Source organism: Oncorhynchus nerka, linkage group LG9a, assembly GCF_034236695.1.
Source record: "Oncorhynchus nerka isolate Pitt River linkage group LG9a, Oner_Uvic_2.0, whole genome shotgun sequence".
NCBI lineage: Eukaryota > Metazoa > Chordata > Actinopteri > Salmoniformes > Salmonidae > Oncorhynchus > Oncorhynchus nerka.
Genome location: NC_088404.1, coordinates 34048827 through 34061220, shown reverse-complemented (window position 1 = coordinate 34061220; position 12394 = coordinate 34048827). Strand labels below are relative to the sequence as shown.

Sequence of the window (12394 nt, the reverse complement as noted above, 5' to 3'; positions counted from 1 at the left end):
AGTTTGTAAGGTGGAGTGTTAAAGGATAATTATCTGCCACAGACAGGGTGATATGTCTGAGTTTGTAAGGTGGAGTGTTAAAGGATAATACTAGGCCACAGACAGGGTGATATGTTTGAGTTTGTAAGGTGGGGTGTTAAAGGATAATACTCTGCCACAGACAGGGTGATATGTTTGAGTTTGTAAGGTGGGGTGTTAAAGGATAATACTCTGCCACAGACAGGGTGATATGTCTGAGTTTGTAAGGTGGGTGTTAAAGGATAATACTCTGCCACAGACAGGGTGATATGTCTGAGTTTGTAAGGTGGAGTGTTAAAGGATAATACTCTGCCACAGACAGGGTGATATGTCTGAGTTTGTAAGGATAATACTCTGAGCGTGTTAAAGGATGCCACAGACAGTGTTAATGTCTGAGTTTGTAAGGGAGCGTGTTAAAGGATACTACTCTGCCACAGACAGGGTGATATGTCTGAGCTTGTAAGGGAGCGTGTTAAAGGATAATACTCTGCCACAGACAGGGTGATATGTCTGAGTTTGTAAGGGAGTGTGTTAAAGGATAATACTCTGCCACAGACAGGGTGATATGTCTGAGTTTGTAAGGTGGAGTGTTAAAGGATAATACTCTGCCACAGACAGGGTGATATGTCTGAGTTTGTAAGGGAGCGTGTTAAAGGATACTACTCTGCCACAGACAGTGTGATATGTCTGAGTTTGTAAGGGAGCGTGTTAAAGGATACTACTCTGCCACAGACAGGGTGATATGTCTGAGCTTGTAAGGGAGCGTGTTAAAGGATAATACTCTGCCACAGACAGGGTGATATGTCTGAGTTTGTAAGGGAGCGTGTTAAAGGATAATACTCTGCCACAGACAGGGTGATATGTCTGAGTTTGTAAGGGAGTGTGTTAAAGGATAATACACTGCCACAGACAGGGTGATATGTCTGAGTTTGTAAGGTGGAGTGTTAAAGGATAATACTCTGCCACAGACAGGGTGATATGTCTGAGTTTGTAAGGTGGAGTGTTAAAGGATAATTATCTGCCACAGACAGGGTGATATGTCTGAGTTTGTAAGGTGGAGTGTTAAAGGATAATACTAGGCCACAGACAGGGTGATATGTTTGAGTTTGTAAGGTGGGGTGTTAAAGGATAATACTCTGCCACAGACAGGGTGATATGTTTGAGTTTGTAAGGTGGGGTGTTAAAGGATAATACTCTGCCACAGACAGGGTGATATGTCTGAGTTTGTAAGGGGGGTGTTAAAGGATAATACTCTGCCACAGACAGGGTGATATGTCTGAGTTTGTAAGGTGGAGTGTTAAAGGATAATACTCTGCCACAGACAGGGTGATATGTCTGAGTTTGTAAGGTGGAGTGTTAAAGGATAATACTCTGCCACAGACAGGGTGATATGTCTGAGTTTGTAAGGGAGCGTGTTAAAGGATACTACTCTGCCACAGACAGTGTGATATGTCTGAGTTTGTAAGGGAGCGTGTTAAAGGATACTACTCTGCCACAGACAGGGTGATATGTCTGAGCTTGTAAGGGAGCGTGTTAAAGGATAATACTCTGCCACAGACAGGGTGATATGTCTGAGTTTGTAAGGGAGCGTGTTAAAGGATACTACTCTGCCACAGACAGGGTGATATGTCTGAGTTTGTAAGGGAGTGTGTTAAAGGATAATACACTGCCACAGACAGGGTGATATGTCTGAGTTTGTAAGGTGGAGTGTTAAAGGATAATACTAGGCCACAGACAGGGTGATATGTCTGAGTTTGTAAGGGAGCGTGTTAAAGGATAATACTCTGCCACAGACAGGGTGATATGTCTGAGTTTGTAAGGTGGAGTGTTAAAGGATAATACTCTTCCACAGACAGGGTGATATGTCTGAGTTTGTAAGGGAGAGTGTTAAAGGATAATACTCTGCCACAGACAGGGTGATATGTTTGAGTTTGTAAGGTGGGGTGTTAAAGGATAATACTCTGCCACAGACAGGGTGATATGTCTGAGTTTGTAAGGTGGAGTGTTAAAGGATAATACTCTGCCACAGACAGGGTGATATGTCTGAGTTTGTAAGGTGGAGTGTTAAAGGATACTACTCTGCCACAGACAGGGTGATATGTCTGAGTTTGTAAGGGAGCGTGTTAAAGGATACTACTCTGCCACAGACAGGGTGATATGTCTGAGTTTGTAAGAGAGCGTGTTAAAGGATACTACTCTGCCACAGACAGGGTGATATGTCTGAGTTTGTAAGGGAGTGTGTTAAAGGATACTACTCTGCCACAGACAGGGTGATATGTCTGAGTTTGTAAGGGAGCGTGTTAAAGGATAATACTCTGCCACAGACAGGGTGATATGTCTGAGTTTGTAAGGGAGCGTGTTAAAGGATAATACTCTGCCACAGACAGGGTGATATGTCTGAGTTTGTAAGGGAGTGTGTTAAAGGATAATACACTGCCACAGACAGGGTGATATGTCTGAGTTTGTAAGGTGGAGTGTTAAAGGATAATACTCTGCCACAGACAGGGTGATATGTCTGAGTTTGTAAGGTGGAGTGTTAAAGGATAATTCTCTGCCACAGACAGGGTGATATGTCTGAGTTTGTAAGGTGGAGTGTTAAAGGATAATACTATGCCACAGACAGGGTGATATGTTTGAGTTTGTAAGGTGGGGTGTTAAAGGATAATACTCTGCCACAGACAGGGTGATATGTTTGAGTTTGTAAGGTGGGGTGTTAAAGGATAATACTCTGCCACAGACAGGGTGATATGTCTGAGTTTGTAAGGTGGGTGTTAAAGGATAATACTCTGCCACAGACAGGGTGATATGTCTGAGTTTGTAAGGTGGAGTGTTAAAGGATAATACTCTGCCACAGACAGGGTGATATGTCTGAGTTTGTAAGGTGGAGTGTTAAAGGATAATACTCTGCCACAGACAGGGTGATATGTCTGAGTTTGTAAGGGAGCGTGTTAAAGGATACTACTCTGCCACAGACAGTGTGATATGTCTGAGTTTGTAAGGGAGCGTGTTAAAGGATACTACTCTGCCACAGACAGGGTGATATGTCTGAGCTTGTAAGGGAGCGTGTTAAAGGATAATACTCTGCCACAGACAGGGTGATATGTCTGAGTTTGTAAGGGAGTGTGTTAAAGGATAATACACTGCCACAGACAGGGTGATATGTCTGAGTTTGTAAGGTGGAGTGTTAAAGGATAATACTCTGCCACAGACAGGGTGATATGTCTGAGTTTGTAAGGTGGAGTGTTAAAGGATAATTCTCTGCCACAGACAGGGTGATATGTCTGAGTTTGTAAGGTGGAGTGTTAAAGGATAATACTAGGCCACAGACAGGGTGATATGTCTGAGTTTGTAAGGGAGCGTGTTAAAGGATAATACTCTGCCACAGACAGGGTGATATGTTTGAGTTTGTAAGGTGGAGTGTTAAAGGATAATACTCTTCCACAGACAGGGTGATATGTCTGAGTTTGTAAGGGAGAGTGTTAAAGGATAATACTCTGCCACAGACAGGGTGATATGTTTGAGTTTGTAAGGTGGGGTGTTAAAGGATAATACTCTGCCACAGACAGGGTGATATGTCTGAGTTTGTAAGGTGGAGTGTTAAAGGATAATACTCTGCCACAGACAGGGTGATATGTCTGAGTTTGTAAGGTGGAGTGTTAAAGGATAATACTAGGCCACAGACAGGGTGATATGTCTGAGTTTGTAAGGGAGCGTGTTAAAGGATACTACTCTGCCACAGACAGGGTGATATGTCTGAGTTTGTAAGGGAGCGTGTTAAAGGATACTACTCTGCCACAGACAGGGTGATATGTCTGAGTTTGTAAGGGAGCGTGTTAAAGGATACTACTCTGCCACAGACAGGGTGATATGTCTGAGTTTGTAAGAGAGCGTGTTAAAGGATACTACTCTGCCACATACAGGGTGATATGTCTGAGTTTGTAAGGGAGTGTGTTAAAGGATACTACTCTGCCACAGACAGGGTGATATGTCTGAGTTTGTAAGGGAGCGTGTTAAAGGATAATACTCTGCCACAGACAGGGTGATATGTCTGAGTTTGTAAGGGAGCGTGTTAAAGGATAATACTCTGCCACAGACAGGGTGATATGTCTGAGTTTGTAAGGTGGAGTGTTAAAGGATACTACTCTGCCACAGACAGGGTGATATGTCTGAGTTAGTAAGGTGGAGTGTTAAAGGATACTACTCTGCCACAGACAGGGTGATATGTCTGAGTTTGTAAGGTGGAGTGTTAAAGGATACTACTCTGCCACAGACAGGGTGATATGTCTGAGTTTGTAAGGGAGTGTGTTAAAGGATAATACTCTGCCACAGACAGGGTGATATGTCTGAGTTTGTAAGGGAGCGTGTTAAAGGATACTACTCTGCCACAGACAGGGTGATATGTCTGAGTTTGTAAGGTGGAGTGTTAAAGGATACTACTCTGCCACAGACAGGGTGATATGTCTGAGTTTGTAAGGTGGAGTGTTAAAGGATAATACTCTGCCACAGACAGGGTGATATGTCTGAGTTTGTAAGGGAGCGTGTTAAAGGATAATACTCTGCCACAGACAGGGTGATATGTCTGAGTTTGTAAGGTGGAGTGTTAAAGGATAATACTAGGCCACAGACAGGGTGATATGTCTGAGTTTGTAAGGGAGCGTGTTAAAGGATAATACTCTTCCACAGACAGGGTGATATGTCTGAGTTTGTAAGGTGGAGTGTTAAAGGATACTACTCTGCCACAGACAGGGTGATATGTCTGAGTTTGTAAGGTGGAGTGTTAAAGGATACTGCTCTGCCACAGACAGGGTGATATGTCTGAGTTTGTAAGGGAGAGTGTTAAAGGATAATACTCTGCCACAGACAGGGTGATATGTCTGAGTTTGTAAGGTGGAGTGTTAAAGGATAATACTCTGCCACAGACAGGGTGATATGTCTGAGTTTGTAAGGTGGAGTGTTAAAGGATAATACTAGGCCACAGACAGGGTGATATGTCTGAGTTTGTAAGGGAGCGTGTTAAAGGATACTACTCTGCCACAGACAGGGTGATATGTCTGAGTTTGTAAGGGAGCGTGTTAAAGGATACTACTCTGCCACAGACAGGGTGATATGTCTGAGTTTGTAAGGGAGCGTGTTAAAGGATACTACTCTGCCACAGACAGGGTGATATGTCTGAGTTTGTAAGAGAGCGTGTTAAAGGATACTACTCTGCCACAGACAGGGTGATATGTCTGAGTTTGTAAGGGAGTGTGTTAAAGGATACTACTCTGCCACAGACAGGGTGATATGTCTGAGTTTGTAAGGGAGCGTGTTAAAGGATAATACTCTGCCACAGACAGGGTGATATGTCTGAGTTTGTAAGGTGGAGTGTTAAAGGATACTACTCTGCCACAGACAGGGTGATATGTCTGAGTTTGTAAGGGAGCGTGTTAAAGGATAATACTCTGCCACAGACAGGGTGATATGTCTGAGTTTGTAAGGTGGAGTGTTAAAGGATACTGCTCTGCCACAGACAGGGTGATATGTCTGAGTTTGTAAGGGAGAGTGTTAAAGGATAATACTCTGCCACAGACAGGGTGATATGTCTGAGTTTGTAAGGTGGAGTGTTAAAGGATAATACTCTGCCACAGACAGGGTGATATGTCTGAGTTTGTAAGGTGCAGTGTTAAAGGATAATACTAGGCCACAGACAGGGTGATATGTCTGAGTTTGTAAGGGAGCGTGTTAAAGGATACTACTCTGCCACAGACAGGGTGATATGTCTGAGTTTGTAAGGGAGCGTGTTAAAGGATACTACTCTGCCACAGACAGGGTGATATGTCTGAGTTTGTAAGGGAGCGTGTTAAAGGATAATACTCTGCCACAGACAGGGTGATATGTCTGAGTTTGTAAGAGAGCGTGTTAAAGGATACTACTCTGCCACAGACAGGGTGATATGTCTGAGTTTGTAAGGGAGTGTGTTAAAGGATACTACTCTGCCACAGACAGGGTGATATGTCTGAGTTTGTAAGGGAGCGTGTTAAAGGATAATACTCTGCCACAGACAGGGTGATATGTCTGAGTTTGTAAGGTGGAGTGTTAAAGGATACTACTCTGCCACAGACAGGGTGATATGTCTGAGTTTGTAAGGTGGAGTGTTAAAGGATACTACTCTGCCACAGACAGGGTGATATGTCTGAGTTTGTAAGGTGGAGTGTTAAAGGATACTACTCTGCCACAGACAGGGTGATATGTCTGAGTTTGTAAGGGAGTGTGTTAAAGGATAATACTCTGCCACAGACAGGGTGATATGTCTGAGTTTGTAAGGGAGCGTGTTAAAGGATACTACTCTGCCACAGACAGGGTGATATGTCTGAGTTTGTAAGGTGGAGTGTTAAAGGATACTACTCTGCCACAGACAGGGTGATATGTCTGAGTTTGTAAGTTGAGTGTTAAAGGATAATACTCTGCCACAGACAGGGTGATATGTCTGAGTTTGTAAGGGAGCGTGTTAAAGGATAATACTCTGCCACAGACAGGGTGATATGTCTGAGTTTGTAAGGTGGAGTGTTAAAGGATAATACTAGGCCACAGACAGGGTGATATGTCTGAGTTTGTAAGGGAGCGTGTTAAAGGATAATACTCTTCCACAGACAGGGTGATATGTCTGAGTTTGTAAGGTGGAGTGTTAAAGGATACTACTCTGCCACAGACAGGGTGATATGTCTGAGTTTGTAAGGTGGAGTGTTAAAGGATACTGCTCTGCCACAGACAGGGTGATATGTCTGAGTTTGTAAGGGAGCGTGTTAAAGGATACTACTCTGCCACAGACAGGGTGATATGTCTGAGTTTGTAAGGGAGCGTGTTAAAGGATACTACTCTGCCACAGACAGGGTGATATGTCTGAGTTTGTAAGGGAGCGTGTTAAAGGATAATACTCTGCCACAGACAGGGTGATATGTCTGAGTTTGTAAGGTGGAGTGTTAAAGGATACTGCTCTGCCACAGACAGGGTGATATGTCTGAGTTTGTAAGGGAGTGTTAAAGGATACTACTCTGCCACAGACAGGGTGATATGTCTCAGTTTTTAAGGTGGAGTGTTAAAGGTGTGAGATGTTAGAGATCTACAGTATGTTTGACCAGGACGTGTCAGCATTTAAGATCAGAGTGGGAGTATTGTACTAATAGGAGGTGTGAGTGTGTTAGTATTTCCTTAGTGTGTGTGTGTGCAGCCCAGGGTCCAGACCCCTGTGAGCTGGCTCAGAACCCCAGATACAGGAAAGGACCTGACGTGTGTTTCGACAACAACATAGACGTAAGTTCTCTTTCTCTATCTCTTGGTTTGAATGTTCTTCATTGCCTGATTGCATGAATTTGTTTATCTGTTTTACATTTTGCTCTCAGGGATCTTTTTTGTTCCATCAAATGAACTGGTTGCTTGCATGACAGGTCTTCTCATGTTCATTCTCTCATCTTTCTGACATCTTTCATTAAGTTATACCATCCTGCATTATCTCACCCTTTAAACTGACTTTCATTAACTGGCACTACAGTAACTGTCATTTAGTGTTTTTGCATGAAATCTTAATTCTCATCTTTTACATTTTTTCTTTCTCCTTTTTTTTCTATTTCCAATTTCCATCCTTCATTTTGCATCTCCATTGGCTCTTGTTTGAAATGGTAGGACGAGCCCCTGTGTCCAATCAGCGGTGTCTCTGGTCTGAGTCCCGTCCCCCTCCTCCTGTTGCTGCAGGTGTTGATGCTGGGCCCAGGGTCAGTGTCCTTCAATACAAACTGAACTGAGACATGTCACTCCACCACTGTTCATAGTCAGGCCTTACACACATCAACTACTAACTGACCTGAAACCTTCCAATAATCAGACCTTACACATAGCCACTACTAGCTATGTGGTATCAATTACTACGTGGCTTCTAATACGTCCATCAAATGCATAAACACACTTGGATAAACCCAGAGCAAAAGAAAGGCATCTACCACTTGATCATGTAATTCTACACCAGGTGAATAGTGTACTGTTAAGTCATGTTGATGTGGATGGAATGTGATTGATGGTGAGAAGGCTGCTACTGTGAATGTGACATCATCTCCTACTCTGAAAAATACTGACATCACTCATGTAAATATTTAACATACCCCACAGTATTCCCCTTGCCTTTTCTGACACACAGTCTTCGTACTGCCCATAATAGACCTGTCACACACACACAGGCCGGGCGCGATGCTTCGGTTGGCCTGGGAATGGAGGGGACAGGTATTATACAGCGGATATAGATACACTTCGGAGAGTGAATGTAGGACAAAGCCCTCTTCCCCAACTGAACGAGGGAAGTTCCTCTGCAGTCTATATTCCCTCTAGAGTAAATTGAGGAAGCAACAGATGGGTTTCCTACATTTGACGATGTGCTGTACTGTACGACACACACACACACACACACACAAACATACACACACACCAAGGCCAAGAGCATGCACAGATATTTACTTTACTGACTTTATTGTTGCAGTGTCATTTACACGTTTAAAGTGACGTTTAAGTAACAAAATAAATTGACAATCAACTTTCATAACAGTTGCATACCAATAAAAAGAGACTAGCCTGTTGTCCTTACTAGGTCGATAGGAACATTAGCCCAAGCTATTTAGGAGGGATATCACACCTGGCACAAATGATTGTCTAGTTGTGTTCTTCCTGCTGAGGGATGCCCTATACCTGCACCCAGAGTGGAGTAGTTCAAAGTCCAGGTACAGGGGGTGACATGGGTCTAAAATGATTTTGTCAGCCTTACGGAGGGCCCTGACCTTGAAGATCTCATCCAGGCCTGTCTGTTTGACTCCAAGTACCTTGCTTGCTGTGGTAATAATCCTTTTCAGCATGTTTCTCTGGCTGACAGTGACATTGCCAAACCAACAAACAATACAAAAAGTTAAAATACTCTCAATGAAAGATTTGTAAAACAGAGTCAGTATAGTAGAGTCTATATTTAATGATCCCAGCGTTTTGAGAAAGTACAGTCTCTGTTGGCTCTTTCTGTAGATCAGATCTGTACATTTACTCCACTGAAGCTTATTGTCTGAAAGGACACCCAGGTATTTATATTCCTCTACAATCTCTATGTTCTGACCTCTGATAGATGTTGCAGAGGTAGGTGTTGTACGCTTCCTGAAGTCTATGCACATCTCTTTGGTCTTATTGGTATTGAGGACCAAGTGTGATTTGTCACACCACTCTACAAAGTCATGTAGGACCGGGCCATGATGTTCCTCGTCATCATGCAACAGGCTGATCAAGGCAGTGTCATCAGCGAACTTAACGAGGTGTCTGTCAGGATGGGAACTAGTACAACTATTAGTGAACAAGATGTACAGGAGAGGGGACAAAACACATCCCTGAGTAGAGTCTGTGTTGGTGTTGCGTATGTCCGACACGTGGGGACATATTTTGACAGATATCCTGAACACTGGCATCAAACAGGAGGACACACACACACACACACACACCGAGATGTCAATAATGTTGCACTCTCCTGAACGCAGCCTTGTAATATGTGTTTCATCTGTTATTTGCCACATAATCTGGTTTGAATTATCTCATTGGCTGCCTGTCTGATTACCGTTTGTTGTGTCCAACAGGAGGATGATTCTGACTGTGGGGGCGGGACCTCTCTAAGCCCCTCTCTCTGGCCCTTGTTGGGGCTCCAACTACTGCTGCTGTGGCTCCTCACTGGCTCCCGAGACTCATGACCCCTACACAAACACACAAATGCACACACATACACACTCACATCTCACTTAGACAGTGTTTTACATTGGACTGTTTTCTGACGATCCATCCCCTGAACGTAATCACTGATGTGTTAACTCACTGCCAGTATGGAAGAGGAGTCACTCTCCTGTTCTCCCATCGTTCTCCAATGCCAAAGGGTGCTCTCTCTCATCGCTCACTTCTCTCCTCTACCATGTTTCAATTGCCTGAGATATTCTATTCTATTCTATTCTATTCTATGGTGCAACAGTAAGAGCTAACCAAACCCTTTAATTCTGTAGTATCTATGTATTGGTTTGAGTCTGAGGGAGGTTGAGTGGCTGTCCTTTCATGCCAACATATTCTTTTTCAGTGACAGCAAATGATTTGTGTATGCCTAGTTGTTTTGTATTATTGTTGCTTATGATATTTATTACATGTAGAAAAAGATCATTATGAAGACAACAAACGCTGTAACTGAAATGGACAGCAAAGTTCTCAATATTCCAACTGTTCCAGGTCAACCAGGAGCGAGTAAATAGATGCAGTAGACTAGAGTAGGGTTCACTCAACAGAGAGCTGAACAACACTAACTATGACACCAAATAAAGCTCATTAGAGTAATGGGGATAGTTGGCCCATGAAAGAGACTCTGATAACATGGTCAAATCCTACTTTAATATCGTTATGTCCATGGTACCAATCTATGACCTGAGCCAAATACTTTCTAAATACTGTTGTGCTGTGCTTAATTTAGGTTCACTTGCTGAGTGAGCGTGGTTGTACTTTTGGGACTATTCTATTGGTTCCATTGCACCGGGAAAGTGAAATCTAGTGCAACTCAAGTGATACACTATATATTTGACCCAGGTCTTTATAGATACATATACAGTATAGCTTCATTTGATGCATCAGATTCCTAGTGCCTATGTAGCGTCAACATCCCATTCATATATCCAGAGTTAATCTTTGATGGGGAGTCATTGGAATGATGTCCCAATGTGTCCCAGTTGCACGCCGTACAGTATGCTATGTGTAGTAGTAGAGCAGGAGCAGTAGCTCAGAGATGTGTTTCCTATGTTACATAACTAGCTGGTATCTATCTAGCCTGGGTGTCAGTCTCATTCACCTTCAGACTGCCAGACAGACTTGAACCCACCTCTGTAGAACAATGTGCTCCTGAAGTTAGTTTCCTCTGGATCCCCAGACTCAGGATTTCAGCAAAGTGAAAGACAGAAAAGCTTTCCAAAAGACTACAGGAGTTTGTATCACATGCCCTGGTGAGCAGACAACTGGAGAATGATATCAGCATATACAGTATAAAGACTGTTTATTTTCCGTCTTCTTCTACTGCTTGTTTCTTCTTTGTGTTGCTCTCTAAGTGCTGTCAACGAGACGCTGAAAGCTCGGTGTCAGAATGCTGCAATGTGACGGGATGAGTCTGTTCGATGTTGGACGCTCCTCAAACCATAGATAAGTCACTGTTTGGCCATGATGGAGAGGACCAAGGTACAGGCCCTGTTACCACAGACCTGAACCACAGACAGTTTCAAGTCTTACCCCACTCTTATCCCAAACTTACCAAAATTTAAGTTCACTGTAAACTACACATTACAAAAAAGCAGCACTGTAACCCTAACCCAAAATGAAGAACTAACAGCTCATGTTATGTCGTTTTTACATCAGGGCCTATCGCTCCCAGTGTTGTCCTTTCTGCCATGGCCATCGTGTGACTAAATGGTTTGGCGTTCAGGATCATGCCTGTTTATCGGAGTCACGTGTTGACGTGTGTATAACACCAGGAACATTATGTAGCCCTGGTACAGGCATGTCCCTGGGGAAATCCTTGATTGTGCTTTAATTAATACATTACTTACTCTTTTGTGTAACTTGACTAGCCTGATTAAATTTTGTATACATTTGTACAATAATGATATTTACTGTAAAAAAAAAAAGAAGAAAAAAAAGAAACTGAAAAAAGGAGCTATAATGTTTATATAACATGGTTGTGATTCTTGTGCAAATATGATGTATTCACAATAAACGTATAGTATTGTTATGGTCTATTGATTAGCTGTTCGTTCAACAGGAGAGTAGTTTATGGACATGCAACTTGGCACAGCAGATGGACATAAAAGAAACGCTTACTGTTTGAGGTCCCCTGTTCCCACAAGTAATAATTCAATAATGATGTAATAATAGTTCATGCTGGAGAGATCAAACAGCGGGTCACAGATCAGGACAAACATGGTATTATCTTTCAGCTGCGCAGAGCAAGGTCACGATACAGCTAAAGATGAGGTGAGGGGAGAGGACAACTCTTCCTATCGCTCTGCGAGAACAACTGAGAGTCTCTCAGCCATTCCACTGTGTTAGGAGCCTTGACACAGAGTCAACTGTACTGCCACTGACAGGATAGTAAATAACTCTAATCATGCAGGTACATGGATGTACTGTACAGCACTGGCTTGTAATGTCTGTTTAATGATGAATGTCACTGTATGCCATTCTAATCACTCATCAGTGTTTGGTTTAACATCATAAGGTACTGACAGACATGCAATGACCATGGCTGTCTAATAGACATACAACTACAAAGCTATGATATGATGTTCTTGTGCTCTCTAGCACACTG

At 42.9% G+C, this 12394-nt stretch overlaps 1 protein-coding gene across 4 annotated transcripts in view; it reads left to right on the top strand.

Moving 5' to 3' along the window:
* LOC115125157 (voltage-dependent calcium channel subunit alpha-2/delta-1) overlaps positions 1 to 11823 on the top strand; it is a 191920-nt gene extending 180097 nt beyond the window's left edge. For 2 of the 4 annotated variants that reach the window (XM_065022512.1, XM_065022510.1), the window contains 3 exons: positions 7226 to 7308; positions 7678 to 7766; positions 9648 to 9774. In XM_065022512.1, the coding sequence (XP_064878584.1) occupies positions 7226 to 7308; positions 7678 to 7766; positions 9648 to 9684 (209 nt within the window). In that variant the 3' untranslated portion in view covers positions 9685 to 9774. Of the gene's footprint in view, positions 1 to 7225; positions 7309 to 7677; positions 7767 to 9647 lie in introns of all 4 variants that reach the window. The other 2 variants (XM_065022513.1, XM_065022511.1) reach the window with 1 other exon arrangement.
* The last annotated feature ends 571 nt before the right edge of the window (positions 11824 to 12394 follow it).